The sequence below is a fragment of the Gossypium arboreum genome, chromosome 1 (genome assembly GCF_025698485.1).
Source record: "Gossypium arboreum isolate Shixiya-1 chromosome 1, ASM2569848v2, whole genome shotgun sequence".
Taxonomy (NCBI): domain Eukaryota; kingdom Viridiplantae; phylum Streptophyta; class Magnoliopsida; order Malvales; family Malvaceae; genus Gossypium; species Gossypium arboreum.
Genome location: NC_069070.1, coordinates 4,781,813 through 4,795,260, shown reverse-complemented (window position 1 = coordinate 4,795,260; position 13,448 = coordinate 4,781,813). Strand labels below are relative to the sequence as shown.

The 13,448-nt window shown below is 33.8% G+C and overlaps 1 protein-coding gene across 1 annotated transcript; it reads right to left on the bottom strand.

Annotated features, from left to right (window-relative positions):
• Positions 1–7,245: 7,245 nt before the first annotated feature.
• LOC108482973 (ubiquitin-activating enzyme E1 1-like) lies at positions 7,246–12,147 on the bottom strand. Its single transcript, XM_017786105.2, has 6 exons — positions 11,780–12,147; positions 11,045–11,262; positions 9,950–10,744; positions 8,685–9,553; positions 8,171–8,603; positions 7,246–8,036 (listed from the first exon to the last, which is right to left on the bottom strand). Exons 1-6 carry the CDS (start codon positions 12,132–12,134, stop codon positions 7,440–7,442), a joined length of 3,267 nt encoding a protein of 1,088 aa, XP_017641594.1. The 5' UTR covers positions 12,135–12,147; the 3' UTR covers positions 7,246–7,439.
• Positions 12,148–13,448: the final 1,301 nt, after the last annotated feature.

Sequence of the window (13,448 nt, the reverse complement as noted above, 5' to 3'; positions counted from 1 at the left end):
TTTATACAATATCCAAACAATAACAACAAAATAGTAGCAACATAATAGCAAAACGGTAGCAAAACAGGGAGAAAATAACAAGAAAATAATATTTAAAAAAAGTAAATTTTTTTGTCCTTTAGTGGATTCGGGCCAGGTTGGGTTCAGGGCCAAAAATGCCTTACCCGAGACCCAGCTCATTTTTTTAAATGGGCCTTATTTTTTTGTCTAGGCCCATTTTTTGGGTGAGCTTTCCGATCGGGCCGGATGGCCCGGCCCATAATCAGGTCTACTCACAGCTTCAATGAGTTATATGGCCTGGATACATGGCCGTGTGACTCCATCTTTACACAGTTGCAGTTTGTAATACGGCCTAGGCACCCGGCCGTGCGACCCTGTTTTGTGATTTTTTCCTAGTTGTTTAAAAGTTTGCAATTTAGTATTTATTTGTACTCGAGTCAACATAAGAACTTTCATACGCTTGATTAAGACTCAGAATTATTTGTAAATCATGCTAAATATGAATTATAAATGGTTTTGTTGATTTATTGAATGTTAAAGTTAGAAATGTATGTGATTTGTTTTGTTAACTGTTGTAGCATCCAGTAGCTTGAGTTCGGAGACTAGACCGAGTGAGGGGTGTTACAAGTCGAAACATGGAGATTGATGGGCATTGAAACCACAAAAAATAATTCCTATAAAAATAACTTTAAATAGTAGTAAAGTGTGGTAGTAGGGTCGAGTCCACAGGGATCGGATGTTATTATCAACTTCTGTGTTTATCTCGTGAACAGATCATTTGTCGTGTCGAAGGTCGTGGCAAAGGTCGTGCCCACAACTCCAAATGGACCTCCTGAAAAATAAACAAATAGATCAGGAGAGTTTTGAAATGTTTAGAAACTAAATAATTGAAACAACATAAATAAATAATGAAATAAATTAGAAATTAAATTTGGATTTTGTAATCAAAGATAAATAGCCTTAGCCCTAGACTCGGTAGATTTCGGTTTAAGAATCGATCCTTGAAAATTGATCTTCTCTTCCAAACGATAAGCTGGTTATAGCAGTTAAAAACGTCCTAACCACCAATTCTTCCTCTCGTAGTTGGTCCCGGTACGACCTGCAAACCAACCCTTATCGATTATCTAACTGAGATATACGTGTTCTCGATTCAAGATTCCAGTAGCATTACGCTCTAAAAAACCCAACTCGAATCAACGGCCTTAACTGCGTAGGTCGTTTAAACTTGATCACTTCTTCCTTAATTTGTTCTCCGAATAAAGCAGGGTCGACTCGTTTCTCCAACTGTCAGCAAACACGACTCCAACCCAACGTACACTTTGACTTGAAATCGAGTTTAACTTTAAGGGATGATTTGTCTATCCCGATACTTAGGAAAAAAATGAATACCGATTGGAAGGATTTTAAGTACGAATTCGTATCTCACGGTTCTCGACCGAAAAGAACACCGGCCTAAAGCTAAGATGGGATTTAGTGTAGTATGAATTTAATCACGCTTGTAGGTTGTGGAAGGTGATTGGATTTGTATGAAAGGTGGTAGAAGTTGGAAAGGAAAAGTACTTGGAAAGCAATTAGACCAATTTTCAAAGAACAAAGAAATGTAAATGAAACAACAGAATACTCACGCCCAAATTAAAAGAAAAAAGAAAATAATTCTATTCAATTCCAAATTGAAATCGGAATGTAGAATTAGATGTGTCCTTCCTAAGAACATTAAGGCCCTATTTATATACATAGAATTTACTAATTTTAGCCTTAACTAATTTAACATAAAATTAAATAAAAAATAAAATAAGATTTTTTTTCTATTTTTGGCTTTTATAAAGTCAAAAATTTTTATGAGTCCTTGCCTTTCTCCACATTTTTATTCAGCCTCATTTCATTGATTGTGTTTCAATTTGGTCCTTTTTTGCTTGTATTTGTCTCTTAGTATCTCAATTGCGTCCCTAACAAGATTAAAACATAAAAGTACTAATTTAGCAGGGATCAATTAAGAAATAAACCGAATTAAACATAAAATGTCATGCAAATTAACATGTTATCAAATATATATGTGGATGACATGCTAATCAAAAGTCCCACTGTCAAAACAATTTTTGAAACGGTCGACTTTTTATTTTAAAACAAAAATGGGAGTAGCCATCAATACTTTTTTTATGATGTGTGATCGGGTCACCTCGTAAATTTAATCATTTTAATTTATTAAATTAATGTTTTTCGGTCTACAAAATCCAAAAATGGGTTCGGGAGTCGGTTACATACGAGGAAGTATTAGCACCCTCGTAACGCCCAAAATTGGTACCTAATTGATTAATTCATGTCTTAGTGTCGAAAGTTAAAAATTTGAAAATAGTTTAAAATACGATCCCTTTTTGTATTAATGTTAATTTTACTTAAAAAAACCGCTTGAATAAATCGAAACCTTGAATAAATCGAAACAAACGTTAAAGACCCTTTCGTCTCATGATAACAAAATGTCACATCCCGTAAGTTAGGACATGACACCTTGAACCTTTGAAAATAAGTTTGCCCTTATTTTTTTATTTGAAACCTTATGTATTTTAATTCTAAAAGGATATTTGGTTATTTAGGTTCAACGAAAAAATCGAAACCCCGTAAGTTAAGGTATGACTTCTCGAATCTCTAAATACGAAACATTTCCTTATTTTAAAATTTTTGAATAATAACAAGTGTAATATTTACGATGTGTATTTCTCTTATTCGGGGTATAATATAAAACGACCTATTATGGATAAATACGTTTAAATGCGATTTTTGATGTGATTTTAACAGAATGAGATAAAATGGTGATGTAGAAAATAGAATGATGATATACGAAGGAAATGTCATGTCGATAAATGACAATAATATAAATGTAATGACCCAAAATTCACGAGCATTGAAAAAGTATAATATCGGACCTCCGTCTTAGTAAACCGAGTTCGTAAATAATTATTAGGAATATTTGTGAGTCTAGTAGTGTGTTTAATTAGGTTTTAATTAAGTGAAATTAGCTCAATTTAGAGAAAATAGTAAAAAAGACTAAATTGAATAAGGGTAAAAGTTGAATTATAGATTAATAGAAAATAAAAAGGATTAAAATGACAATTAAGCCATTAACGAGAAATGAGGCGGCATATATGTAATAAAAATCTAAGATTTTTATGTTATATTTTAATTATATAATTAATTATTTAGATATAAATTATGTTAAATTAATTTAAAATAATTATATTATAAGATTTTTATATGATAAATAAATTGAAATTATAACAAGTGGATGGTGATGATAATATACAAATGTAAAATACATATGTTTACATTTGTAATACATATATTTGTTACTAAATAGATATTTATTATTATAATTATTAATGATTATTGTAAATTAAGAAAAGATAAATGTAGGGTGTAAAATTATACATATGCCATGCATATATTTATACACTTGTAAAATAAATATATAATTACTTAAAATTTAAGTATAAAGACATTTATAATTATTAACTAATTAAATATAAAATAAATAAATCAAATAGTGCCAAATGTAGGGTGATAAAGTTGTACAAATGTAGTAAAATATGTATATACACTTGTATTATAATTAAAAATATTTATTAATTAATAATTATTATAAATTATATTATTATAATATAAAGTAAATAAATAAAATAAAAATAAAAGGAAAAATTTGGGATTGAAGGTTTAAAGCTTTAATTGGTAAGTCAATTAAGTCCTTTTTACTTAAGTTTGATGTTTTAGAAGCTTTAGAACAAAGTTTTGTTGAAATTAAGTTGAGGTTTTGAAAGTTTTTAGGTTTTTGAAAATAGTTCATGTTGAACAAAATATTAAATTAGGGTTTAATTGAATGAATTTTAAGTTATAATTAATTAAAGGATTAAATTGTAAATTAGGCTATAAGTTTTGTGTTGTAGGGATTAAATTGAAAGAAGTTTTAAATTAGGGTTTTATTATGAACATTAGATAGTTAAGTAGAATATGGAAGGAAATTGAATAGAAATAAAGTATGAATTGAGTTAGAAAAGTAAATGAGTTAATTAGGATTAAATTAGAATTAGCGTATAAATTGGATAGAAATTCAATTATTATTATTATTAATTAGTGCTGTAATTAATAGTGTAAATTATTATTTTCGTAGCTAACAAGGAATTCAAGGCATCGGCACACAAAGGAAAGGAGAAAGCTATCGAGGAATAAAACAAGAAATTCACGGTTTGTATTACTATAATTCAAACTACTATTTATTAAATGTTATATTTAAATTTATGTGTATGGTAGTAAAATTATAAGGTAAGTATCAATATTGAATTGAATGAAATTGAGATGAAGTATGATTATGCATGAATATTTGATAGTATATTGTTGGAAAGTGGAAAATTGTATCGAATTGAATTATACATTGAAAGTGAAATTGAAATTGAGAAATGATTTGAATACCCTATTAACTAGTCAGGCTGAGTCGAATATAGTTGGCATGTTATAGGATTGAAAGAATACGAGAATTTATTGGCTTTGCCGATCAGGCACTATATGTGTCATATCAGGTACTGTATGTGTTGTATCAGGCACCTCGTGTGTCGTATCAGGCACCATCCCCAGGACTTGTCATTTTCTCTACAGATCAACGAACTGGGGACTAAATTGAAGCACAAATAAAAATTTGTGGTAAAATTTTAAAAAAATAGAAAAATAAGATAGAACTAAATTGAAATGCGTTGTAAAAGCGGAAGGACCCAATGAGCAAATACCCCCTCCAGGTGAAAACACTTTGATCCTAGAGGATGGATCGAGTCGCGCTGCGGGTCGCCAAAACGACGTCGTTTAGACCGCCTATTTAAACAAAAAAAATTAAAAAAAATCATTCCTTCTTTTAATTTAAAAAAAAAAATAGAAAGCCCCCCTTTTTCTCTCTGAACCAGCCCTTGGTCGGCCTTGGCTCCGGTTGTCGGACCACCGTGGTGGCCATTGGCGACGGCGATGGCGCTGCAGTCCATAGTGGCCGAAGAGAGAAAAAAAAAAAGCCATTTTTTTTATTTTTGCCCCGTTTTCGAATAAAACCTGGATCTGGGCTCTAAAGCCCTATAAATCTTACCGGTGTTCGCCCCGGGGAAGAGAAACCGAAAGGACCACACGAAAATTGACGGAAAAGACGACGACGTATCCCCAGTAAGATCTTTAGCTTTATTATTTTATATATGCGTAATAATAGATTCGAAAAAAATATATAAAAATTTCACCTTTTCAAACTTCTAATCTGTTGTTTTTTTATTGCTTTTTTGTGTCTTTTTTTTTTAAATAGATACACTATCCATGGCTTTTATAGCTGAATGATACAATATATTGTTTTTGTTTTTGTTTTTTTGCTTACTATTGTTTCTCTGCTATTTTTGCCTTTTCTGCGCTGTCTTCTTTCTTTGTTCTTTTTTGCAGGCTTGGGCAAGGTCAACGAAGGAGAGAAAAGTTGACATTTGCCATTTTGGTGCAAAACAGCCAAGGTGCCAGGCCTCGGGCGGCATGCGCACTGCGGAGGCATGAGGAGAGGGGTGCGGCGCACAAAGGAGACTAAGGTTTTTGGGTCATTAGGGTTTTTTATTTATTTGGGTTATTAGGTCATATTATAAATGGACTTCTTTTTGACTTGGACTTTATTATTTGATTTAATTTTTGTTTTATTTGTTTGTAATATGGGCCCGGGCGAAATTGTATCTCTACACCCTCCATAGAGCAGCATGTAGTTGATTTGCAGGGAACTTTTGATGTCTTGAGGTTGTATGGCATAAAGTTAAATTCCAAAAAGTGTGCTTTTAGAGTCAGCGCAGAAAATTTTCTAAGTTTCATAATTTACAAGAGAGGAATAAAAGTGAACCAATGGAGGATTAAGGTTATTTTGGATCTCAATTCGCCTAGAAACACAATCCAACGTTTAAATGGTAAGATTGTAGCCTTAAATAGGCTTCTCAAATATGGTTGATAAATGTTTGCATTTCTTTAAAGGATTGAAGGTCAAATATGGTTGATAAATGTTTGCTTTTCTTTAAAGGATTGAAGGTCCATTTCCAGTGGACAGAAGAATGTCAATAATCTTTTTGTTTAGTTAAAGATTTATTCAACAAAAGCTCCTTTGTTAACTTTACTATCATTGGGAGACTAATTGCGTTTGTTCTTGTTGAAAAATCGAGTTTAGAAAACGCAACCAAAGTTCTAAAATAAATTTTCAAAGTAAGAACTTAGTTGTAATATCTAAAGTAATAAAAACTTAACTAACATTTTCAATTCGTTTAGGATGAACGCTTCAACTGAGTAGTCTTCTCCATTATCCCCAAGCTCACGTCTACCAAGTGTAGGCTCACTTCAAATCAAAAAATTTTCAAAAAAAATTACTAGTGATTTCACTATTTCTCTAAACTTTTGAGCCAAGTTATAAATAAATTCTCTATAAATTTTCTGAAATAATATTTCTAATGTGTGAAAAATAATGTTCAACTATAATTAAACTCAATCACTTTAATATTAAATTAATAAATACTATTAAGATAAGCGTTAAATTAAATTTAATATTAAATTCATTAAAATAATATTATTTTTAAAATAATTAATCTAAAATTAAATTTTTTGATAGAAGACGTATAATTCTTTCACTACTCAAACACTAAAAAACTACCATAGCCGACCATTTTTTGACCACCAGAATACCGCCGTCGCAGCCACCAACACCCCGAGCTGGTTCGGGTCTTGTCGGTTCAGACCAATTATATCATGCGACATCAGCCTTATTTTTCTAATTTTAATATTAATATTAATTATTTTTAATTAATCTCAAATTTCGAAAGATTCTAATTGAATCGTACAGTAATCCAATCTTTCTACCAGTCAAATGCCTAACATACCGAAAACATTTGAAGAAAGTTTAAACACTATATGTGCATAAACCACTTAAATCTAACTAATTTAAATATACTTAAATCTAAGTTTGAAAATACTCCATATCAAATGACAATAAACGCTCAAGTTAGTGATTAAACCAATAAAAAATAACTAATACACTGTATTAATACTTTTTAAATTCCAAAACTAATTCAGAATTCCAATTAACATAAATAAAATGATCAACGTAAATTTTGGTTATTTATAAGAGAAAACTACCAGACATGGTGGGAATAAAGTTACCTAAAGCAAAATATAACAATATAAAAAGAAAGATGCATGCATGGCCAAGAAATAATATTAAAAGAAAAGGTAAAATGACAAGATTATATAAATATTCTGCAACTAAAAGTACTTCAAATTTCATATAAAGTTTGCACAATGTACTCCATTGTGTATGCTCAAATCACTATAAAACCAGAATGGAAGCCAGCCTGCTCTGAGAATTTTCTCATCCTCAACTCTAAATAATTTGGAGGTTCGAACGAAATAACTCAGCCATAGTAGATGGATACCTGAGGAATGTCGATATCATTGTCATCATCATCCTCGCATGCCACCACCACATCCAGGTGGGATCGGTAAGAAGGTAGTTCTGCCTTGGCAATTTCCCGAGCCACGTCAACTACTTTCTTGTCCAATCTCTCTTTGTGTCTCGGGAACATGCTGTTGAAGAGCAGGCAACTTCCATATGATATACTGTAAGCATTCAAACCCTTATCTTTAAGCCATTGAATGAGTTCCCTCAGTGTCGGATTATCTTTCAAGATCCATCGGTCCCATACTGTCCAGCTCATGTCACGGTGTTTCATGACCTTGGGTGGAACTGGCTCGGCCATAGAGAATAAAGGCAATGCTAAGTTTGCGAATGTGTTTCGATAGTCTTCCACTTTATGTGCTCCGTCCAGAACCTTGTATAGCTCGAGGCAGACGAGGCCAGTCGCCATAGCGGTGGATGTGGCAATTGCTGGTATGATTCTCCCTGCAATGAACTTGGCTTTAAGCTTATCCACCTCAGGAATACTATAGTTCCTTGCCCTCATGTTGGCAAGCCCAGCAATAAGATCCATGTGATAGTTTGTATCATCATCCTGCAATTCATGGAATTACATTAGCATCAATCACACTAACACTGACAGCTATAAAATGTTTCTACAAATTATAATCCAGAACAAGTAGAAAAAGATTATTATAAGATATCGAAACAAAGAAGATGCGAGCAAACCTTTTCGAAAGAGATCGGTTTCATCCTGAATCCTGATGGCAGATTGTTCCTACAAAGTTCCAACTTGAGGAGTAATTCATTAATAACAGCTGCATCATCCACAGAGGCAGTGGAAAGACTTGCGGCCTTCTCATCTGTCTCAATTTTCACACCTTCCCTTGGCTGGAAATCAGGTACTATTACTTTATCGACTGCCTCAGACAACATCTTAGGATTCTTGACCCAATCGGGGACTGAGATACCAAATGTTTCGGCCCTAAGAATAGATGCTGCAATTATGAAGTTGAGATGGCTAGTATCAGCAGCTGAAAACTGAAGTGGATGTGGGAATCGTTTTGGAGCAGACCAGAAGGGAGCACCGGTGCTGGTTGCAGCTTCTTCAGGAAATGTAAATATCAACTGCTTGACCCGGTTAACGAAATAATCTTCAAACCTGAATATAGAAGCAGCATAATGTCATATCTCCAAAAATTAAATTAAATAAAGCACTTTCCTCAACCATTTAGAGTACTACCTTAAGCGAGCCCAGGTGATGCAATCCTGGAATGTCTCACATTTTTCACGGTCAAGGCACTCAAGGACGCGTTCTAAGTTGTCCTTAGCCTGAGCATCACCAGCATTTTTCATTGAAGTGGCATATTCAACCGGGTTAGATAGATAGGCATTCACTTCGGCAGGAGTTTTCTCGAGCAAGCCCTCAAACTCGGATCGGGCCCATGTCAAGCAGTGGTCAATATTGTGTGGAAATGAGTGCACAGTGCACATGGGTGCTTGTTTCTCAGGCGGGTCTCTTGAGGCACCATAGTTCTCAGTTAGATGAGGAATCACCATTTGGGTGTTGCATTTAGCACCAAGAGTTCCTGATTCAAGAAGTGGTTTCTGGAAATATAAGCACCTCTGATCAACATACAGCCTAGCATTGACATTATCTAATGCATTAATGACCACTGTTAGTTTCTCCCAGAAGGTGTCATTAAACACGCCCTCAGTTTCAGGACCCACACGGTTTTGCAAGGCTTCGATTTTAAGCCGAGGATTGATGGATGCAGCTGCAGAAGCAGCAACAGTTGATTTAGCTTGCCCAATGTTCCAATCCCGGAACAAAAACTGCCTGCTGAGGTTGCTCTTCTCAATAACATCATCATCAGTGATTGTTAGCTTGCCCTGACTACCACATGAAACGCCCATCAATGCTAAATTTTTCAAGAATTCACAGCCTAGTGCCCCAGATCCAACCATAAACACTTTTGCATCCTCCAGCTTTTTCTGAAGCTTGGAGCCAAAAACCGATATTTGTGCATCATAACGGCTATTCAATGGTTTAAAATCACTGGGGTCCAAGGGCTCAGCAGGAAGAGACTCCACTGAGTCAAAATAGAAGAACTGTTGAAAACAAAGTGATCTACAGTTAATTTCCCACTACAAATGGAGCTTGAAGCAATCAAAGCTATATATATGCTGTGAAAAAAATCAAAATAAAATAAGTTGAACAAACAGCCCAGACCAAGTTTCTCGGGGAAATAAGAAAAAGCCAAACACTCTAATTAGCAAAGCCTCCAATTATCATAAAACCAAACAGCCTGTTCTAACAGATTAATATTAAGAGGTTCTCAATCAAACTAGGTCCACAAATTTGCTAATAGATAAGACTTAAAAGTTCCAACAGCATAGACAAAAAAGACATATACATGCACATGTAGATCACATGCATACAGCAAAGAGAAACATATGTGTGTGAGAGAGAGAGAGAGAGAGAGAGAGAGAGTAATTTCTACCAACCTGAAAAAGAGGATGAAATTTTCCAGAACATGCTTTGACAACCTCTTGTCCCACAATTCCTCCAAACATGGCAGCCATGGGATTCAGTACTGCCTTGGCACCAAAGGCAAATTGCCTCAGAAGCTTGGGATTAATATCTTCCACTTTCCCCTCTCCAAGGCACTCATTGATATTAGCAGCAATTGAGGCAAGCTTTTGGGCATCCTCTTCTGATCCAGCAACAGGAAAGCGGCCAAAATCAGAAATAAATTTATCCAGAGCTTGGAATGCTATGTGCAGGAGAAGGGGGCGGTCAAACTTTGCAAAGTCACTAAGAAGGAAATCACCAGGTTCTTTAAGTGCTTCCCTCAGTGGCTTGAAGTTCAACATTTTGGGTTGTTTCACCTGTGTTACAATGCCACCTTTCACATATGTACCAAAAGCTATGGTGTCCTCCTCAAGAGTAAATGAGTAGGGCCTAGCACTTTTAATCTTCCTTGGCTTTCCATCATTAAGTTCCGTTATTCCATGAACTTCAGAAAACACAACAAGATCCCCATCCTGGAACTCCAGCCTTTCATCATCAACACATGATACTAGGGCAGGATTGTCATTGCTGATGGATGCAATTATACCCGTGTGTGGTTCCTCTCCATCAACATCAAAAACAGTAAACTCAGGACCAAAGTCACAAAAGACAGTGCCAAAGAGGCCTCTTACTTCAGACTTGATGAAGGAAATGGGAGGTTGATGGTTATGGCAGTAGTCATTAAACTCAATGGCTTTCTCAAGACTAATATCAGTGAATACAACAGCCTGGATTGATTAGAAAAATAAAAATCTCAATAAGAGTGACTTAAGGAAGAAAACATAACACAGGAAAGCACACAAAGAAATCCATGATGGCACAAGCCTAGACTTTAGTAAACAGATATTATTCTTCCAAGTTCCATATCCCAATCTCTGGTTTACTAGCAACTCTAGTAGAACAATTAGTTAACGAATTGCATTTTTATCCCCAATGCTAAGATTCAGCAGTAACAACAAAAATCACATAAAAATTTAACTTAGGCAAGAACTAGGCCCATCAATTAGAGACTTAAGTGAGACAACTACCTGGAAATTAGAAAGTTGCTCTTTTGTCAACTTTGTTGTTAAGGTAGAAATGACAACAGCATTGTTTAGCTCCTGCAACTTCTGCACAGAAGCAAGTGCCCTGTTCTTACCAACATCATCCTCGGAGAAAACAAAATTACTGGACATATCCCACAGCTCCACCACTCCTTCATCATGCAAGGTCACAGACTTGACACCAGCAAGAATGAGATTCTTTGCTGTAGAAAGAAAAAACCACAGTGAAACAATAAAAAATCCGGCAGTCATAGCTTAACACTGCAAATATTAAACTCAAATCAAATTAAAGATTAGTACACTATACCCCTGCAGTGGAGTTCATATGTTTGTGACATGTTTGTTTAACTTTAACTTAATAATCTAATTTATTTATTAATAGTTAGGCACACAGAAAGCATATAAACCAGCTTGTCTGGTTTAAACTTCACTGACAATATAAAGACAATAATCCATAAATTTAAACAATTGTTTACTACTTACTACAAAACAAAGAAAAACATGTCTTGAACTGAATACTCAGATTCGTTCTCAGAACCCACAATGCCACATTAATGAAATTAAAACATCAAATTCGAATTCAACATGCAGCACTAAAGCAAATTGCAGAAGAACGACAAAAGAGAAAACACGAACAGAACAGTCAGATAACATTTTAAAAAACAAGTGCCACATAAAAACACAAGAAAATCTGGGGGAAAAAAAGTATAAAACCATTACCAATTTCAGCACCGAGCCCCTGCATCCCCGAGACGAGTACATTAGAGGCAAAAAGCCGCCGCATCGTCTCACGGCCATACACGGCAAGCTGCCTACTGTGCAGATCCTCGTCTATATCATTATGATTCGAGTCACCCGGAGCCATGGCTGGCTCGACCACGCTACTGCTACCGCTACTGTTCCTTATGGCAAAGGTGTCGTCGTTAACTGTCGAATCAGCTGCAGCGGTGTCAGAGATACGATGCTTCTTGACCGGCGACGTGACGGAGACGTATTTTATAGTGTTGCTGTTATTGTTGTTTTCAGTCTCTCCTTCTACAACGTCTCCTTGACCTTCTCTCTTTCTAGGAAGCATATAGTGCAGTAAACTGCCGAAAATACCACAAATGTACACACAATTTCACATCATCATCCATCTCAAACATATCATTTCAAAAAAAAAGAAGGATCCGTAAACCCTAAGCCTAATCTTAACATGATTATTCTTTTATTATTATCCCACCAATTAGAAGAATGAAAAAAAAAATTAAAAGACGTACCGATTAGAACACTGATTAAACAAATTCTTAAAGAATCGGAAAGAACGGAGGAGAAAGATTTAAAGCGATGAGAATTATTTTTGCAGTACGTTTATGGTTCAAGTTGTGAGGAAATGAGAACGGGGGTTTGGGGCTGATATATAAGGAGAAATGAAGGAAGGGTATTTATGGATTTGCAGTGAGGCTTAGGGTTTTTAGGCCATTTTGGGCTTTGGGCAGCAAACCAACCATTCATCTTTTGAAAGAGACGAAAGGAGAGTATAGGAAGTTTATTTACTCATGTGGAACTACATTTTGAATTGATTGTCAAAATTAACCCTGATACATTAATTTAAGACAAAACTTACTTGTCATATAACCAAGCTAAGTTTAATTTGATGGAAACTCGTAACTATGGTTGAATTTTTGAAATATTTTAAATATGTTATCTACCAATTATTCCATTAGCCTAATGTTAGCCATTCCGATTTATTTAAGGTTAATTAAATAACAAATACATCTATATTTCTATATAATTTAATATGTTAAAAAATATTTCATCATAATTTACGGGTTCAAATTGTTTATATAATATATAAAATCATAGGTTTGAAAAAAATTGAAGTAAAATAAAATGGTAATAATTATATATTTAAAAATAATTATAATTTAATATAAATTGTGATAACTATTACACATTTAAAAATATAATAATTTAATTTATAATTATTAGTTAAAAATATTGTGTTAATCAACTATTGTTTGGAATAAGGTTATTTTGCTTTAATTAACTAAAATAAAACTAAATTACACGTTGAATATGTAAAAATATTTTAATTATGATTTGGAATTTTTTGAATTAATAAGTAATTATTTTAATTATTTTCAATAAGTCAAATAAAATATTATTTTACCTTAATTATTGTAATTATAAATATAAAATTTAAAATTTATTAAATATTAAACGTGTAATTCATGTTGCATGTTACATTAAAATTTAATTCATGAGATATATACATACATGTTTAAAATTTGATTTATGTGCTTTATGTTTCACATTACATTCGAGCTAACATTTAGTACTCAAACTGACAATTAGGCTAACAGAACATTAATGTTATGATACCTAAATTAAGCTACTGACTTTATTG